Below are 19,743 nucleotides of genomic sequence, written 5' to 3'. Positions count from 1 at the left end.
AGATGCAATAACAAGTTATTTCGGTTTTGAGTGTATACGTAGACTGTATATACTCCTCGGTCATTTGTCTTTATGTTTGTGTACTGTTGAAAAATGTCTGAGAAGTTTGGGAGATTTAACAAGACGAAGGTTTTGTACATATCTCACACAGACTATGATTGGCATTGATTTGCTAATATAACGTGTGGATAAAATCCTAATGTATCGTTTTTAGAGTTTTTGTGGTAGAAAATTGTTTTCCATATTTTTGTACATATGGACATTTGTTTGTTGTGTATTGTATACAGGGAGGTGATAGGCCTTTGACTAAAATTTTTTTTTTAAAAGCAGAATGTAAGTTAAGGGGCCAACACAGCTACCCTAATCCCGCGTCTGTGTTCTCTTGCTCCTGTGTCAGCCTGTCCAGTTTTTACTACGGCAAAAGGTGAACTTTCACCCCAACGCCCTCAAAAACCTTTTATATTCGTACCAGAGCCACTGACCATTTTACCTCGAGCTAGCCGCTATCCATACATCCATCTCTCCATCCACCCATTCGTGCTGCGGATCGATAAGGCAGCATCTGCTGCGAGAAGGCAGCGGTCCCACACCGCACTTGGAATTTTTCAAACGCCAGAATTGCTCATCTCTGAAAATTAAAATGACAGTTAGATATGATTAGTATGCCATGTACCAACCACCCTCCCTTCCGTCAACTCCCAATTCACACGCATCGTCAGCCCGCCAAAAATAGACTGTTAGGAATGGAGGAAAAACCACTATTTTTTGCGCTGTGGTTTTTGGTGTAGGCTGTACATGTCATTGGCCAACACTCGTATGAATGGTTAATTTCGTTGATCACATATTCTTTCCAGTATTCAAGGCATCCAGGATCCACTTGTAATGTTCAGTTGCAGTTTGCTCACTGACACCCAGTTGTGTAGGTTGTTTTGCACACCATTTGTAACAAGCTTAATCGTTCTATGGCAATAATTCTACATGTTAACTTTTGCACATCATATTATTGTTGGAGATTTCCAAGATAAAACATTTAATTATAATTATGATTAGTATTTTGCTATTGTCTCCAGAACTGCGAAAAGGACGACATTATACTTTATTATTGGCTAGGTTTCTGAAAGCATTTTTTATTTTTTTATTTTTTTGTGGCTGTGGAATAATTTTTTGTCAAAACCTGCATGTTATACAATATACGATAATTTTCAAAACCATGAACGACAATCTACAGCTTTTACATATACTTACATGACTGTCTCTTTCTGAAAATTTCTTGAAAATGATCAGCTGCCTAGCACAAAGACAGGAAGACACATTGTGCATTGTATCTGAGAACTGCTAATATAAATAATTCAATTACTTTTTGTTCTTTAGAGTTGGTAGATATTGATTAGCCGATTACATTATAACATTTAATTTTGGCAAGGTAGTAGTATTCGGATAAAACCGTTTAAGAACAGTAGCAGCAATAATAATAATAATAATAATAATAATAATAATAATAATAATAATAATAATAATATGTCAAAAAGGGCGGGGGTGGGGGGGGCTCCATGTTAAAACAAAGTAATGTTTCTTTGGATTATAACTCTTTTTCATCTCAGGAACTTTTGTGGACATACCATTAGCTATTAAATTGCTCACTGTCATTATTTAAAATGCTCGTACACATTACACAAGGTAGCAACCCGATTGGAGGCAAGTCTAGAGAAAAGATTCACGTCTTTCTGTACCCCGTTCTTCTGAATACCCCCTCCCTTTTTTGGCGACGTCTACCGAAGCGAAAGGGTTAATTGAAGTTGGAATTTCATTGCACATCTGTCAGATTTTAAAGCTCGTGACGTACTGAAACGAGCAAGCGTGCGAGCAGGAGAAGAGAGGAGAGAAAGAGTTGGTGGGGAAATCGATGAAGTGGCAGAATGAGAGAGACGGAGGTTGAAAATCTCTTGAGAGAATGAAAGAGAAAGAGAAAAGGAGATAGGGAAATAGGAGCGAGGCTATCAGTTTTCAGAAGAGGAGCAAAGGACGGGGTCGGAAAGCATCGTCTGGCCAGCAGTCGATTGTGGCCTCTCATTTCAATAGATTTAGCGTCTCCAGTACATCTGCTCTTCAAAACCCACGACTGACCAATTGTGTGGCGCTGCGCGAACGAGCTGGCTGGAGAAGGGACACGCAGGACACAGATCCAGACAACGAGGAGCTAAAAATGTGTAATTGATCGAGAACAGCGACCTATTTGCTAGCATTTTGGAATACGCGAACTTTTATGCAGCTATATTATTATTTAAAAAAACAAACAAACAAAAAAAAAGAAGATAAATCTGTGCATCTTCGGCTACTGTGTCAAACACGACCATCGCACGTCGCCTCTGTTGTGAGGTAAGCAAGCCAATAACGAGAGCTAATATCCCAAGAATTGCCTGCTCATTGAATATTCAGAACTTATGGAAAGCGATGCGAGGCAGGAAAACTTTTGATTGAACGTATAGTAGCCATCTTAGAGTCAATTCTTAAACGCTGTTGGAAGGTTTTTGTCCTCCAAACGAATTGATTTCTCCCGATGAGAAATGTCGATGCCTTTTTGTTTTGTTCACATTTATTTTGGTTTTGGCACTGATAAACTGAATTGAGGTCTTAAGTGAAAGACATAGGGGCGAGGTTGTTTGAATTAATGATATTTAATATGTATTCCTGTGATTTTTCCCGGATTAACTAGTGATTGTGTACACTACAAGGAAATTAGAATAGATGGTAAGGGATGTCCCAGTGATACTACGTTGCTGTGTTAATTTACATCGCTGCTTTTTTGTTTTGATCAAGTGACAAGAGACTGGCGTGATGGACTGACCATTGAACAGATTCTATTGTAAATAATTGATCTACCCGACCAGAACCCAAGAGATAATTTGATTAATAATCAATAAATACTGGACGGAAGAGGCATCAAAAATCAGGTTTGTTGTCGACAAACCAGCAAAAGTTGTTAAGAGGAGAAAAATTTTGTATTTTCATCAGAAATGGATGGACATATTGGAGAGATGTCTATCCAGAGCCATACCGAGCTCATGCACACGCAGGATGGGAGAGCAATGCTGCATTCTCGTGACCTCTCTGCTGCCTTCCCAAGGCCCTCTTTGGGGGGGTCCGCTATGACCCTTGAGGCCCCTGAACACCGACCTCTTGGGCTGGACCATTCCTTGTCTGCGCTTGGCTATGGAGGGGATTCGCCAACAAGCTGTGGTAGCACCTACACCACACTGACACCCCTACAACCTCTGGAGGACAAATTTCACCACCACCACCATCACCATCACCATCCTTGCTTGCCAGTCAGCAATGTCATTGGGAGCTTCACACTCATGCGGGAGGACAGGGGACTTGGTGGTAACTTCTATAACCCTTACAGCAAAGATCTCGGAATGCCACAAAGCCTCTCTCCACCGTCTGCAGGGTCTGGGCTTGGAGCAGCCATGCACGGGTATGGTAGCCTGGGCAACAGTTCTAATTCTGCAGGAGGACAGATGCTTCCAGGGGGGTATGAGGTCCACATTGGGAGTGGCGGAGGCAATATATTTTGCAGGACAACAGATTTTGGACGAGAAATGTCTCCTCTGGAGTTTGGGGACTCAGCCATTGGCCATCAGATAAACAAGATGGAGGTGCCTCAGCATGGGCACAGTCATCACTCTCACAGTTACAGCCATCATTACCAACCTCACCACCAAAGCCAGCTGTCCTCCAAAGTAGGGGACCTCCATTCTGGCTCTTCTCCCAATGACAGCCTGCTGCACGGCTCTCAGAGCAGTGGAGGGTGTGGAGAGGAAATAAACACAAAGGAAGTGGCACAGAGGATCATCACAGAGCTGAAGAGGTACAGCATCCCACAGGCCATCTTTGCTGAGAGGGTGCTGTGCAGATCACAAGGCACCCTCTCCGATCTTCTGAGGAATCCCAAACCATGGGGGAAACTCAAGTCTGGCCGTGAGACCTTCAAGAGAATGTCCAGGTGGCTTCAGGAGCCAGAGTTCCAGAGAATGGCATCACTGCGGTTAGAAGGTAAGATTCCATGTAGATGCATTTGAAATTTTTTTGGTCTAATGGGTTTTTGTTTTACACTAAACATAGGTATGTTCACTTTCTCAAATTTTGCAATATAGGTGTAATCTCCATTACTGTTTTCAACTTTAGAAACTCCCGTACATATGCACAGGAAATACTTTTTCACGACAGATATTAAGTCAAAATTTCATGTAAGGCTAGGTTATTTCAATGCTTCAAGACCAAACTCATTATGTAGATTTTTACCCGGACAAGATTAATAAAGCTAAATGATTCATGTTAATTGTTAAAACATTAATCTTGTTAGAGGTACACTTTAAAAAGGTGACTTAAAGCTTCTATTATTCCAGTCAGATATATTATAGCTGTTCTGAACTGTTAGATAAATACAGCTTCTCTAGTAAATTTGTCATTCACAGTCAACTAATGTATACCATGAAGTGTAGTGATTGTAAGCAGTGATGCGATGTAAACAATGTGTTTTTTGTGATACACTAAAATTTTCATCTTATGCCAAATATTTGTTTGTTGTTGCTTAAAAGAGGCTGTAAGCTATATATAAAATTATGTCAAATGAGACAAAACACACCTCTGTGGTTCCTAAATAAATCTTACTGTGTACCATATTTGAGGTAGAAAAGGAAAATGTCGCTGTACGCTACACCACATGACCCTGAAACAAGATTTTGATGTGTTGTCATCACTGCAGTGAAACATGCTTGAAATTCCACACACTTTGTAAACTCGCTATTTATATTTTATCAGGAGTCAGTAAATAACAGATCACTGTATTGCTACAAGCTGACACATTATGAAATATTTTGGAGCTCCAACCTTGTTTCTGTGCAGCTGTGAACTGTAGGGCATAAACAGGCTTGTCTACAATAATTCAAATTGTTTTCTTTTTGTACACATTTCCACATGAGTAAACCAGATCTAAAATATTAGGAGCATGTTTTCTATACATTCTTTGTCTAGTTCTTAATCCTTAGACTCAATATCTTAAATAAAAATTACAACAACAGGAGCAATAATTTTAGTTTAATAAAAATCATAAAAACATGAGCAAAAATCTAAATTAAAATGACACTAGACACTATTGCTTAATATACCATATTGTTTCATATACCTGTACAATATCACATTGGGAGACTGGGCGGATTGAGAGAATATCTGATGTGCACTGCATTTGTAGAAAAGCATCCCAGAAGCCATCTACAGTAATTTGAGATTGGCTGAGGGGGCTGCTTAGCGTTCTGTCAGCCAACAAACTGTTCACTGCAGGGGTCTGTGAAGTACAGTGTACGCAGTCAGTCTCAGTGTCTTGCAATGTATTTCATTTCATATTGTGGGGAGTTTAAGCGTAGTACTTGATATCACTGTTACTGCATTTATGGGCAGATAATCAGATAATTAAATTGATTTAGTTTGTTTCATAGGCTCTGCAGACTCCGTGGACTGGAGCGTTGAGTCAAATAATTTGTTTTGTCTGCACCGTAGTTCCTTCACTGTTCCAAGTGACACATTAACGTCTTTGTTATTTCAGTTGCTGTGCGTTATATTTACTTTGTATGTGTGGTTGATTTATTACGTTCATATATAGAATATGGATTTTTACATTATGCCAGCTGATCCCATGTTTGTGTTCCATTACTATCTTTTTAAACCCCACATTTGTTGACATGACTACAATCCACAAATAACTTTTGCCTCACTAATTCCATAATATGCTCAGTGGATGTCTATTCACTAATCAAATAGAGGTGTTTCAACTAATGATGCACTGCTAGCAGATGACAGTACGAGGCTGATGCTAACCCTTTGCCTACGTAGTCCTTGGCAAACACCGTACAATGGCACCTGGGCACCTTTCTTCGTAACCCATTTTTTCGAGAGGTCGGTTTTTCTGGCCGACCCCTTTTGTTTAATTACCAGCCAGTATTGATTTCCTTGGGAAAGAACAGCACACAAGGCCCGCTCACATCTCAATCGCATCGGGAAATCATGGCCGAAATTATAATGCGCGGCACCCTATCTTCTCTGGCTGGAGAAAGCTGATGTTTCACCACAGGACAAGTGTAACACTTGGGTCATGTCCCATAGATGGCTTTTTATGTTACATTAGTAATAATTTTATCTGCCCCGAGTCATTAAAGCATCATATTTTACTCAAATTATCTTTGGCACAATGTAAAACCAGACAGACTCTGGGAAATCATAGCTGTACTTGAATCAGTACATTCTGTTATTCTGAATATATCGTTGTGGGAATTATTAGTTTATTCTCTCTTGTGTGTAGGATTACTCTACTCTTATTGATTATGAATTATGTCCGCTAAATAAACACTGTTCAGTAAGCACGAATATCAGTGGCGCTTGTAGCCTTGCTTGAAAGTGTTTATGGAATGATGTTCAGTACAGGACATAATACCTACCATAATACCTAACACTAAATACAGAGATCAGCAAATATCATTTTCAGTCATTATTCAGAGGGCTAATGAGGCGGTTGATTGAAGGTTTAAATGAGCGGGACTGGTCTGCCAGGCTTATCTGTGCTTGTGTATCTCTATCTGCTCTCGCTGCTAACGCTTCTCAGTCCAGCCCAATATCCTGGCATGTTTAATTCAGGTAATACCGAGCAAATTCGTTTTCAAGAAATCGAGAACAGACGTGTTTCAACCGCGAAACCTACAAACAAACACGTCTGTTCTTTGGGAGCGGAACAAATCCTGGCACTGAAGGGGTTAACCTGCCTCGGTGGGTCTCGGAGTCTGAGCTGCACAGATTTAATCAATAATTTCTATCAGCCCGTGGCCCAAGACATCAGTGGGGGGTGGGCTTGGGATGGGGAGACTGGAAGGGAGTAGGCAGGGGGGAGTTGTGTGGATTCGGAGGCTGGGGGGTAGGGAAAGGCCCTTCGATCACGTTTCAGCAGCACGAGACAGAAGCATACATCATGATTAGCTGCTGTTCCCACGATTATAAGAACTCTATAGGGGAATATTTATGTTTCTCCATGTACGCCAACACTGGGAATTTATAGCATGGTAATTGCGGGCCTTTTACAGATGATTACAGCATAAGGAAGCATTTACTTAATGGTCAGTGTTATGATCCTGATTCACAGTGGGAGGGAGGGATGGGAAGGAGAAGAAAGGAAAATGAAGTGAGAGACTTAAATTGTAACCACATAAATCCATGCAAGAAGCATGAAAAATCCTATAATGCCATTGCTTTCATTAGCGTTAGTGGCTGTGGGCATAGAGTGTGTCCTTGGGTAGTTTTTTCGATTTGCTTGATGTATAATAAAATGTAGCGGTCAGGATAACATTATGGTGTGTTGCAGGGTAACCTAGTGATATGTTGGAAAATCACGGAATGCCACGGAACACAGATCCGGTGCGCAACTACAAGAACACAACAAGTGCAGCAACATAGTCCTAAATGAATGGAGTTCTGTTTTGAGTATGTTAACATCATAACAGACTGTATACTGTCGGACAATAAACCAAGAGCATTTGTGTGACAGAGGAGATAAGTATTTCCTGAAAATGAATAGAATCATGAATCTACTGTACATACACGTGCAGTGTTTTAATTATCTTTTACAGCACTGTGTAATTGAATTATAGTAAAATATAAACCAGAAGCTTATATTATATAGTACAGTTTAAAATATATTGATTCTCTCACGTTTTTCTTTCACAGTTTTTGGCACCCTTAGTCTGTCTTTGAATGTGCATTTTCTGGGATGTGGATGATCATGAAGGGGTTCTGAAAACAGGACAAGTAAATAATAATAATAATATAATTATATTATATTATTATTTTATTTTTTTAAATAAATAATAAAACTTTAAGCTGAAGATGTCATGATTTGCAATGCAGATGCAATGCAGAAATATAAAAACACCAACATTAATTTCTGAATGAAACAGCAATTAGGCAGAAACGTGAAATTATCAGAACATTTTGATGGAACCGCGCATTCATTTTGGGAGGACAGGCTCTCTCCCGTCAGCAGAAATTGGTAGTCCATTAAGCAGTGCTGATAAAGACGTCTTAAAGAGAGCATTTAGATAATTACTAGAGTCACCAAAAATGTATTCAAGCCCACTTAGCCATTTAAATGTTCTGGGCAGGGTGGCTCCATGGATTTAACTCACTTCCGACTTCTGTCTCAATAAAAAGTAAATTAGTACTCCTAAAGTGATGATCACTCACTCCTTCCCCACCATGCAAATGACTTTTATGAGGAATAATGAGGGATGAATGATTAAAAAATGTGGACTGGGCATTTCTATGAGGAGCCCAGGGGGAGTCTTAATTTAAACCAGCATGTGAGGTTTCTAGTTCCACAGGGCAGGGAAAATCCAGACTGCTCTCCCCGTACCAAGCATAAACGCCCAGTCTTCTCTGTGTGTCTTTGAATCAAAGCTTTACCTGGCCCTCTGTACCACAATCTGTTGTTCAAGTGAAGGCTAAAATCACCAGTGTCACAGCCTTGACAGAACAACAGAGCTTGGGACAATTACATTCAGGGAGAGGAGGCTGCCGGTGCACTCCTAGTCCAAGGAAGCTCAGTGTATACAGAGAACAATCATGTATGGTGCATTTTAACGCAAGAAATCTTTGTTACAAAGCGAGATTGTCAGTGTAATAACAATTTGATGTTTGTGCTAAAACCAAAACCAACAGCCAAAAGAACACATACAATTCAGCGGTAAAATATTGATGCTAAAAAGCGTTTATGGATGTACTGAATGTTAAGGGAGCAAAATCTATGATGCACTTATATCAACACTACATTACATAGCACAGACAGATAATGTAATGGTATAGAGCAGTGCTATGCAATTCAGGGATGAAAATGCTGAATTTGATCAAACAGGCCACACAGTTTCATTACTGAATTAAAATAATATCTGGCATTGGGTGATGGGAAGATTAGGGAAACCGCTGATAGCAAAAGCTGATACCATCATCCAGTTAATCAGTGTGTTTTAGTGTTCCAGCTAAACTAAGCATCACTCCATTAGCGAGACAGCCGTGGTAATTATATACAGTAGAGTAATAATAGCTGCATATTTTATTGCTGCATTGATTTTCTGAATTGCTCATCACAGACCCAGCTGTGCAGTGGGGCTGGCCGTTAGGCTCTCCAGTGACGAGTCTCTCCCCTCTTCTTGGTCCAGCCTGCAAGCGGAAGGAGCAGGAGCAGAGCAAACTGGAGCGGAACCAGGGCCCCAAGAGGACCCGGCTGGTGTTCACAGACCTCCAGCGCCGCACTCTCATGGCCATCTTCCGGGAGAACCATCGGCCAGCCAAGGACCTGCAGGTCACCATCTCCCAGCAGCTGGGCCTGGAGCTCTCCACCGTCAGCAACTTCTTCATGAACGCTCGCCGCCGCAACGTGAACAGATGGGCAGACGAGGGCCGCCCCTCCTCAACAGGTTCCTCCGGCTCCAGCGTGTCATCCTCGGCTGTGTCTTGCAGCACGGCCTGATGGGAGAGGCTTAGGAAGTAAATGGACAAGGAGTGGGACCTGGATGCACAAGCGGCCAATAAACAATCTCACTCCTGACCAAGGACTAGGAAAGGGGTATAGGATAGGGGTGAGGGTGGGGGTGGGGGAGGGTGTGTCTCTATTTGATCAATTTATTTTTATTTTTGAAGATGATCTCAACACATTTCCACTCTTCCTTGAAGGGTGCTGCCAAGGAACGCAAGAGGTTTGATCTCCATAAATGTTTTTAAATAGACGTGGCCCTAGTTTGTAGACATATGATGGGGGTAAATTGATTTGCTCATGACTTTAAAAAGCATTAGCCCTACCTTCTACCCACAGGGTTTCCAGATTATTTAATCTGGAGTAAGTTACAAAAGTGGATCGACAACCCTTTTAACTGGCCTCTGTGGCTGGTGTTGTGCCGTTGCTTCACATTGTGTAGTAAATGACACTCCTCTCGGCTAGTGACTTTTTCATGACATTGTATCCTTACCAAACCTATTGACCTCTGCAGCATCTGAAATATGGGTTATGGATACTGCAGGCTTCAACAAACTGCTGGATAGCTTGCCTCTGTGGAAAAGGGACATGCAGTCAGATCCAGTGCTTCTTCTGAAAGCATGTCGGTGGACAGCTCCTTGTTTTACTCCATCTAGACTAGTCAAGAGACATGCAACTTCCTAATATGAATCAAACCAGTAGTTAAGAAATCTTTCTCCACGATATAGTGAGGGTTCAGCTAAAGAACCAGGAGCTTTATAAGGCAAGTGAAAAATACTGTTGGTTACATTTGCTGCTAAGTCCAAAGTGGGAATGATCTTCTCACTTTGAACCTAGACAATGTTTGACTTGGTGAAGGAAGATGTGGAGCCATGTTGGCCCTGCATGAAAAATGTCAATATGAAGGAACCATATGACATTACTTATAGTATGATGTAATACTGAAATTTTGGTGTAGGTGCTTTTTCTTCTCTTATTTGAAAATGATGAAAAGGATGCTCATTATACCATTTTTTTACAGGAAGTATTGGGGAAATGGAGGGAAAGGGTCCCTTCTGTCCTTTTGTACAAATTTCAAGCACACAAATTAAAGGATGGCTCTTAAAAAATGTTAGACATTTAGGGGCCATAGTGTTCCACAAAAGTCGTTTTTGCTCCACAGAGGAAGATTTTAAACATGTGTCCTCATTTCTAGTGTCAATACTAAGCTTTGTGGAATTGTAAATCCAATCAATGTAATTACATCAATTATTTATTTTCTCTTCCTCTATTTATTTATTAATTTATTTACCAATCAATGTAATTATTCATTTTGATGCTTTCTATGTCTGTGTGATATTATTGAATTTAAATATTTTCCAATGGGAGCTTTTAGCTGTAGAGTCCCATTGTTATACCAAAGATGAAGATCACTTCCCCTGAATGTACCCTTTGACCCTTACCCAACCCCATCTTTACCCTACCAAGTGATGTAAAAATATGTATTTCTTGTTCAGGCCATTTTAATGTAGAGTAATGGGAATTTCTTTGCTGTTGGTGAATGTCTCTTGGGTTGGGCCCTATTCAGAGGCTTGTCTTGTTTGAATGTTTTGAGGAATGACATTTCACACACAGGCTGCTTGTAAATGGTATCCAAATATCAGCCAGCAAAAGTGCCAGAGTTCTCAGAAGAGGAGAACTTGCTAAACTGTTTGAGTTTGTGGCAAAATGTTGTGCAGCGTTTCAAAGATGTGGAGAGGGGACGTGGAATCTAGAGTTAGCATAAGCGTTTCCATGAAGAGCTACACTTCATCTCTCTCCTTTCTCAATTTGCCATCTGCAAGTGCAAAGGTATATAAATACAGTATGCAGGTAAATATATTTTACAAGGATTTATCTGTCATATGTTTTTAAAAAGTTTCATTTTGGCACTGTTGTATGCTAGTCAAGTTCTTGTCACACGATGTGCAGAAATCCCCTGACAAAAGTGCCCATAGAACAGTCAATTTACCATAAACTAAATGTTATGAAAAACTTTATTAATCCTATAGAACAGTTGCCTGTAGTAGAGAACATATTTGTACCTGTAGACATGGAAATGAAAGCTTGTGGCTCCATAATGTTCATTTGCTCCTAGTTCACTTCCACGAATACACTGACTCAAGTCACTGTGTCACAGTTTGCATTTGAGAATGGATGTTTCTGAGGAAATGCACTGGGGTGCTCGCAATCCCATTGTTCCCCTCCTTCCTATTGTGAATTCATGATCGTGCTTACAGTCAACGTAATCCCGTCTTCTTCCTGTTTCTCAGTTCCCTGGTCACATGTTTGGCGGCCGTGCCCTTTTCACTGTGTCCAGACGAGCTGGCCCTCGGTCTTTAACCTTCAGAGGGCGTGTTGTGGATCTTTCTCGCAGCACTGGCTTTAAAGGCAGACCATGAAAGGGGCCATCGACTTTTTGTAGACTTCAAAGTGCACGGAGGACTGTTTTTTTTTTTTTTTCTAGCAGTCTCCTCTGTACGTGTCTGGTCTGAGGCCTGCTCCTGTCCAGACTCTGAGGCCTCAGGCATTCAAAGGGGCAGAGATCAGAGAAGAGGGTGAATTCTCAGAGAGATGAGGAGGGGGGGGGGCATGTTTGTGTAGGGAGGGTGAATTAAAGTTTAATAGCCAACAATTGTAAGCATGCTGCGCGCAGGGAGGGTTCTGCATTGTCGTCTCGATGCAGGGAGAACATTAGACACCTGCTGTAGATGTGCTTGTCCGCTGCGGTTTCCACATAATGCAGTTTTTAAGAGGCTCCAGTTTCTGTATGTTCTTCGGTTTGTCAGGCACTCTATGCCGCTCACCTTTTCGATGATAAAAATGAAGGCAATTAATCACAGCTAAAACCAGTGACCTAGCACTATCGCTGATTCTGGGATAGTAGTCTGCAAAAATACGTCACGTCTGGCAAGGTCACAAAAGCATTTAGGAACAGAAAAATCAATATTGCTAAAGGGAGCATTGTTAAATGTTTCCACCCTCAAGGCGCTTTAAGGTTTTGCCTGTGACAAACCATTAATCGAATTGTTCAGATTTCCCACTAAATTATGAGTCTAGACGTATATGGAGATAAAGTAATGCTTAATCCTTTTGCTGCTGTGTATCATGTGAACAGAATGCAGCTCCAGTGGGCAGCGAAGGCCTGCTCTGCAGAGTGGGCGCAGTCGGTACCTCCAGGCTCAGAACCAGTTTATGGAAAACAATGGTGCCCCCTTGTGGATCACACAGGGACACAATCTAGACACACTACCCAAACTGTTTGACTAATCCACATGACAGGCATCAGAAAGTAAATATCACCTCATATATTCTAGTATATCACATTTTGGCAAAAACAAAATACTTCCCTGGTTTTCCCATCAATCCTATACAACCTTGAGTGAACATACAATGGGATAAGAGACTTTCTTTCCTGAAGCATCTCAATTTTCTTTAACCAGAACTGGCTACCGATGTCAGTGGGCTGGTGTGAACTGCAGGAACTGAGAAATTGTCAGAAGACGTTGACTTATCATAGAATAAAGTAGCCCCTGTGTCTCCTGTCTACCTCAACTGTAAAGATGTGTGGCCCACACATCACAGAACCAAAGATTCAACCTAGCCAGTGTGGCTGGCCCCCTACCCTTCCAAATGCTGGAATCAATCCCCTCAGCATATTGCCAAATCCCCTTCCTGTCAGTCATGTTGGGGAAGTACATTTCACCATGTACACTTAAGACATTAAAATTAAGACCAAATGGAAGTGACAATCCAAGTAGTTTCTGATACACAAGGTTGCTTATTCCTGGCACTCAGAGGGACCCAGAGCAACTTCATAGAATTCAAGAGCTCATTGCAGAATTCACTACCTGTACATTTATTACCCTTTAAAACTGAAAACCTGGTAGCCTTCTCATTGGACATGGACGAATGTGGCTAACTAACCAAAGGCTTAAAGCAACTAATCAGAGCATTTTTGTACCAACAAAATGAAATTCCTTTGAATACCTCATGTGAATTTGTCTTGTGTTGCACTATTAAAAGACCTGTACATTTAAAGTGTCATCTTTCCTTCTCCAAAAGCAATTTCCAAATTAAAATGATTGCCATGTACAATCAGTCCATTGTCTTTTGTAAAGCAGAAGATACTATTTTTGAATTGAACTGCACAAACCTAATACAGCAAATACATTACAGGCATTTGGCAGACGCTCTTATGCAGAGCAACGTACAAAGTGTATAACCATAACCAGGAACAAGTATGACGAAACCCCTAGAGAGAAGTACCAGTCCAAGTGCAGGGAACAACCGCGTAGTTCAACTTGGACCCTGAAGGTTAAACTGATTAACACTTAACACAACGAGAACGGCAACAACGCAGTCTATGGAAAAAAAATACAAGCAATAGTTAAGACAGTTAATGCACCCAAGTCACCTACGAAACAGCTGTCTAGTTACAACCCTAAGCTTACAGTCATTTACTGACACTTAGAGTTTCACTAAGTTCAAATGCAGCATGCTGGCTTCAGAAAAGGTCAGGAAAATGACCTTTAAGATGAGTCATTGGTGAAAGGCTCAAGCCGTCACCCAGGTAAGGCACAGAGGGTTTCAATGAGCTTTACAGAAGCCAGGATGATCTTTGCAGAACAGTGCATGCCAGCAGAGAAGCTCACTTTGTAAGGCAAATCAAATCCAATTAAGTCAAGAACTCAATTTTGGGGAGAGTCACACTAGCTTAGAGCTCAGTGCAATTGCTTTCAAGTGGACTGAAAAGCACACCATTGTGGAAATCCTGACAAAGCAGTAATTGGTTCAATTGTGGAAATAGAAATCATAGACGGGTTACATTTTTAATCTGATTGGCCAAGACACCATGTTCGGTCTTCTGGGTTGCCCTGCTCACTTGCCTTGTTTCGTAAACTACCCCAGCCTGCAGTGTCGACAAACTTTGCTCAGTGAAATAGGAAGAGATTACAATTCCCATTTTAGAGGATCAGTGGCTCCACCCTTACAGTGGACCAAGTCGGAATGAAGGAACTTAACCTGCCCTCCCAGGACGCAGGCAGAAAAAAATGTACCGCCACCTTGAGAATTGCCATTCAAGTCACAAAAGCTTAGCAGTATTACTGACAGCAAGACCAAGACAATCTTTTTAAAAAAAGTAATCCATTTATTTAGGTTCAATTAAAATTCACATTTAAAAATATTTTTTAATACAAATCATTTTAACAGTATTCTTTACAATCAGTAACATACACAGGTGCAATTAATAAAAAAAAAATTAAAATGTTTCAAGTTAGAAATCAATCCTTTGCATCAGGTTGTCACATAATGGGGTAGCAGGCATACAAGGCAATGCCACACTGGTTGTTCTTGTTTCGTGCCATGCGAATGTAGCCCTGTTCCCCAAAACGCTGTCCCCAGCTGAGAGACAGAGTATTATTCAGACAAGGTCTGAAAACTAGAAATCATAGCTTGTTAAACTAGTGAAAGAACTGGTTTAAGAAAAGGTAGCATACAACACTAACCAGGCATTTAGTCCAAAACAACTACAAGCTACACAGCAATTTCCAAATTGGAGACTACACCTACCTGTTCTTCACAAGCCAGTAGTCCTCACCATTGAGCGTACCATAGCCAACTGCTAGAACACCATGGTTTACTTCTTGGGTACAGGTAGGGTCATGGTACACACCTGCAAACAGAACATGGAGCTCTCATTTTTACCCCCAAAAATGAAGCTTTAGCAGCAAGCTGAAGTATACCCTTACCACTCCGGTAGAAGTGGAAATTAGGTCGAGCAGCATCAATAGCCACAGAGATTGGTCCAACAGTGGCCAGAGCCCGTTTTAATGCCACCTCATCACCTTTAGGAAGAAACCTATAGCTGGAACAGTTGGCAACACGGAGTTCTGAATCATATCTGCATTGTTCTTCCTGAATTTGTTTGGTACACGGGGGAGGAAAAAAAAAAAAAAAAGTCAGCAGGTGTCAGGGGAGAATAGGTCAAACTACCAATTCTGTACGCACCATGCCAGTGTAAGGGTATGAAAACTCAGAGTCAATGCCCCTGTTCTCAATGACATACTGGAAGGCTTGAGTCATGAACCCTCCCTGACAGCCCTTGTTGCCATATTTGTAGGAGCAGTCAACCAGGTTCTGAGGGCTGAGGGATACAAGTGTTCCCTGAGTCTTCATCAGCTGGCCCTCCAGGGCACCTGCAGCACTGAAGGCCCAGCAGGAGCCACAAAGCCCCTGAAACAGAGCAAGGCATTCAGGTTACTCTGAACTGGGGTGGGGGGGCAGCAGCAGTAGCGCTAGCAAATAAGTTCCTCCAGCCATACCTGATTCTTGACTTCTGTGACATAGCCCTTTCTTCGCCAATCAACATTGTGAGGCACAGGGGCCCTGGATACCCCCACAAAGGGAGAAGGACCCCTGCTGAAGTTTGGAGGCACACGAGTTACAGCTAGCACGTCAAGAATCTCCTCGGTAGTCTGAGGAGAGAGGTTAAGAAGAGAGTTAGGCTTTCCAGTGAAATGCAGCAGCTACAGTTCTGTAGTTAAGCACACTGCCTGTTGAAATTGGCAAGACATTCCCTTGGGAGAAAGTGATAGCTAATTACCAAGTCTCCTAGCTGGTTCATGCCCAGATCATAGGTGTGCATTCCCATGGACGCCTCCAAATTATGCAGAGTTATCAGCTTCAGGTTCTTCTCCCAGATCTGGCGGCGTGCAAACTCTTCAGCCTGCCCACAAACAATGGCATAGGTCAGTCAAGCACCCACCCAGAATTAGTCCCAGAAAAAAAAAAAAAAAACCCCAGGTAGTGAATTGTACTTTGACAAGTTACCTTAAACAGGTAGGTCTTGTCATGTCCCTCCTTCCACATCTCCCAATCAAGGCTTAGATCTGGGTTGATGAGGGCCACTGCTGCCTCACACAGCACAGTGAACAGCAGGCTCCCAAACATGGCTCCCAATACTGAAACCTTAACACAAATGCACTGCTCAAATTGAAGGCAGTACAGAGGACAGAACAGCTTGGAGAAAGCTAAACAAGCTTGCTGGGAGAAAACCCCTCAGGGTTGTTAGAACAAAAGGAATCAGACTTCGTGGTCACGAAGTAGCAGTGAAATACTGGACCACAGAAACGGCCATGTATCAAGTTTAATTACCAGGATCTTACATCTTCGGAATTAGCAACTATTGAGCATATTCACAGATGCGGCATTCCGGCGCCGAAGCCAATTGTAACAGACGGCAAACAAGTCAAACTCAAATGGCCTTTAATGAGGTTGCGTGAGAATAACACCGTCAAACATCCTTAGGCGGCACACAAAACGCCAAATCTACATTAACAATAAGCCTGCTTTTAATCACATCGCACAGATAAAGTCATTGGCAAAAGCGAGTGTAGTCGAAACCGGAAATGCCCGGCCTTACCTTCCTATAGCTTCTAGACAGTGGCTAGGCTAGACCGATTGGGCACAAGACGCAGTGATAGTCTACAATGGTTTTCCGGCTTAATATACTAGCCGAAATTACGTGCATGCAAAACTGGATTTCGGAGCAACGAGTGAAAAGAATAATATGATTCGTGTTCTCGTGGTTTTCAATTGCTCCAATTAAATAATTAACATTGCACCTTCACCAGACACGCTGACACGTTAACGCAATGACCTTCATTGCCGTCCAGGTGGGCCTCTGGGTCTGCTGGTTTTTCTGTTTTCGCCTTAATATCAGCAATCACTTCAGACCCAAGAAACCAGGTGAGGTGAGTTAACTGTGTAATCGACTGATTTAATTGTATTTCCACTACAGAGCGTCTTTGTAACGGTGCGTACAACCAGAGACTGTAAAAATATGGACAAAGCTACTGTGACGTCACCCATTGACACTCCGTGGGTCTCTAAAACACGTTTTGAAGGTCAATGGCGGGCGCGGCCATGTTGTCGATTTGGAGCCAAAACCATAGAGTTAAGCGGTCTTGTGTTTTTTAAATGTGATTGACAGTCCGTTGCGGAAAAGCCCATCAACCTGAACGAACTTGAGGCTAGCTGACTGTCTGCCGTTATGTTTTAAAATATATTATAAAATGTTTACGGAGTTTAATTTCCATCCGTGACTGTACTGTGTCATGTAATCACGTTATATGTATGACATTAATAATACAATTATGTTCAGTTATCTTCAATTTATGTTTCTCAGCAAAACGAATATGCTTAGCTAGCACATCAGCTTGCCAGCGAGCTAGGTAGGCTATCCGTGGTTAGTTCACGCATTAGCAATATGAACCACAGGGGAAGAACATCGACTACACTGATGGTCAGTCAATCAGAGATGTGTAGGCTACTGGCGATTTGACTAGGCTAATTTTCGTATAACTGTCTGGTAGACCTGCTGTTAACCGAGCAAGTTGTCGTAGGTTTTCGCCACAGTCAGTTAATGAGCCAGTAACTGCTACTAGCTACTCCATCGGCGTTTGTGGTGTTCACTTGCTGGGTGACGCTAGCTGACCGATCGTTCGCAAGTCACTTTCTACCGAATAAAAAATAACACTGTCAGCGGTGATGAACAAATCTACCAAGTATTTTAATAACTGATCTGCAATCGTGTAAATATGACAACGCACTTTGTACAGCAAATTTTCCACCTGGTGCATGAAGACAAAAATAACGTAGGCCCTACATTGAATTTCTAATTATTATTAGGCTTTTTTTCCCTTGTAAATCATCAAAGCCAATGGAGAAAAGCCCCCATGACCGATTCTGAGAACCACTGTCTTAAATGCTCATGTCGGTCTCTTAAATGCTAAAAACATGTTCCTTTCTAAATTCCAGTCTTACAAAGATGGTTAATTTCGTTAGATTCTGTCTGTGTGTGATTTCATCGTGTGTTGTCGGCTATGTTATTCAGCAAATAAACCTTAAGACTCTTAATTCGCTTCGTGAAACTGAAAATTTTGCAGTGTTTATCCCAAAATCGGGATTATAGTAGCTTTGTCACATGCGTGAAGCATGGCCCAGGTAGACATTTACGGAATGTAGGCTACACGACTGACAAGCCGACAAACACGTTTGACAGCTTGTATATCTGCCGGTTAGGGTTAGCTATCTAGTCAAATGGCTTGGTAGCCGAAGTTGCGAACTGTTTTAGCATAGGCTACTGGACTACCAAATATAGCAAGCTGATTACGCTTTCTGCCAACTAATTATTTGGTTAAGTAGGCTAAAGGAAATAGTAAAAATGACTCGGCTACCGAAAAACTTCAGAGCAGGATTATTTTTTGGTCGTCTAGTGCAGCTGTAAATAGCACACGCCATAATGAAATCACTACGAAATGGGATGCCTGCATTTTCTGACTTCGCACAGGTGGACCGTGGTCGGAGCCGCAATGTCAAGGCCAAGAGGCGCCACCCACCCCAGTGACCATAGACTGTAGCCAGTACTGTAGCTTAGTCCTTTGCATTAATCAGGAAGTGACGCAAACTGTACCTCATTGGTCCACAACAAATATTATAACAGTGCCAAAATGACACAATAAATCATGAAATCGACCCATGGACAGTCATAAGACGAATAAAATACACATATTGTGACTATTTGTTGTCATGAGAAAAGATTATTGACTTTGTATTTTGACCGCATTTGTACCGTAGAATTACATGGAAACCGGATATGAAAACACCTATACTGGAGCCAACCATAGTGGCGCTAGTGAGCAACCAGGAACAACAAGACCAGGAAATGAGCTTCAAAAACTGGTTTTGGCCGCTTGCGTACAACGTGCTATACAATTGTATTGAATTGAACATAATGCTAGTTGCAACAGGCATGCGCTAACACACCGTATAGTGGTCAGGTCTTGATAGGAGCTTGTTGGTCCCCTTATTTGATCCCCATTTCCACCATCCTGATGCAGCAGTGATTTCAGAGATTTTAAGCTCATCATCCTTAAGGGCATTAAAAGATAATGTTTGTACTTGATTATGTCTTCAATTATGTATGTGAGGATATGATTCTCGGACAGAAGGCAATGAAATTGATTTTATTTTGTTAATCTCACAAACTAAATTTGCCTCAGTAGCCTATTTGGCATGTGCCTGCAGTCTGAACTTGGATCTTGATTTATTATTATTTTTTTTTTTATAATAAAATGAAAATAATAATTTTG

The 19,743-nt window shown here is 41.5% G+C and overlaps 3 protein-coding genes across 4 annotated transcripts in view; 2 read left to right on the top strand and 1 right to left on the bottom strand.

The window, feature by feature from the left end:
- Positions 1-1,608: 1,608 nt before the first annotated feature.
- Positions 1,609-13,684, top strand: onecutl (one cut domain, family member, like). The gene is made up of 3 exons (XM_064351636.1): positions 1,609-2,376; positions 2,818-4,053; positions 9,255-13,684. The coding sequence occupies exons 2-3, from the start codon at positions 3,015-3,017 to the stop codon at positions 9,563-9,565; spliced, it is 1,350 nt and encodes a 449-aa protein (XP_064207706.1). The 5' UTR covers positions 1,609-2,376; positions 2,818-3,014; the 3' UTR covers positions 9,566-13,684.
- A 1,033-nt stretch (positions 13,685-14,717) lies between these two features.
- Positions 14,718-19,743, bottom strand: part of LOC135263657 (cathepsin K-like) — a 12,464-nt gene continuing 7,438 nt past the window's right edge. The window contains exons 1-8 of one of the 2 annotated variants that reach the window (XM_064351967.1): positions 17,013-17,170; positions 16,421-16,558; positions 16,194-16,316; positions 15,913-16,065; positions 15,599-15,823; positions 15,340-15,505; positions 15,161-15,263; positions 14,718-14,992 (exon numbers count right to left, since the gene is read on the bottom strand). In XM_064351967.1, coding sequence (XP_064208037.1) covers positions 14,893-14,992; positions 15,161-15,263; positions 15,340-15,505; positions 15,599-15,823; positions 15,913-16,065; positions 16,194-16,316; positions 16,421-16,540 — 990 coding nt within the window. In that variant the 5' untranslated portion in view covers positions 16,541-16,558; positions 17,013-17,170 and the 3' untranslated portion in view covers positions 14,718-14,892. Of the gene's footprint in view, positions 14,993-15,160; positions 15,264-15,339; positions 15,506-15,598; positions 15,824-15,912; positions 16,066-16,193; positions 16,317-16,420; positions 16,559-17,012; positions 17,171-19,743 lie in introns of those variants that run through there. The other variant, XM_064351951.1, reaches the window with a different exon arrangement.
- Positions 17,199-19,743, top strand: part of lingo4b (leucine rich repeat and Ig domain containing 4b) — a 27,323-nt gene continuing 24,778 nt past the window's right edge. Inside the window, exon 1 of the mRNA XM_064351909.1 lies at positions 17,199-17,343. The gene's annotated coding sequence lies outside the window, so the exon portion shown is untranslated. The remainder of the gene's footprint in view (positions 17,344-19,743) is intronic.

This window comes from Anguilla rostrata, chromosome 1, assembly GCF_018555375.3.
Source record: "Anguilla rostrata isolate EN2019 chromosome 1, ASM1855537v3, whole genome shotgun sequence".
In the NCBI taxonomy this organism is placed as follows: Eukaryota; Metazoa; Chordata; class Actinopteri; order Anguilliformes; family Anguillidae; genus Anguilla; species Anguilla rostrata.
The sequence above is the reverse complement of the archived record's forward strand: the minus strand, read 5'-3'. Positions and strand labels throughout refer to the sequence as shown.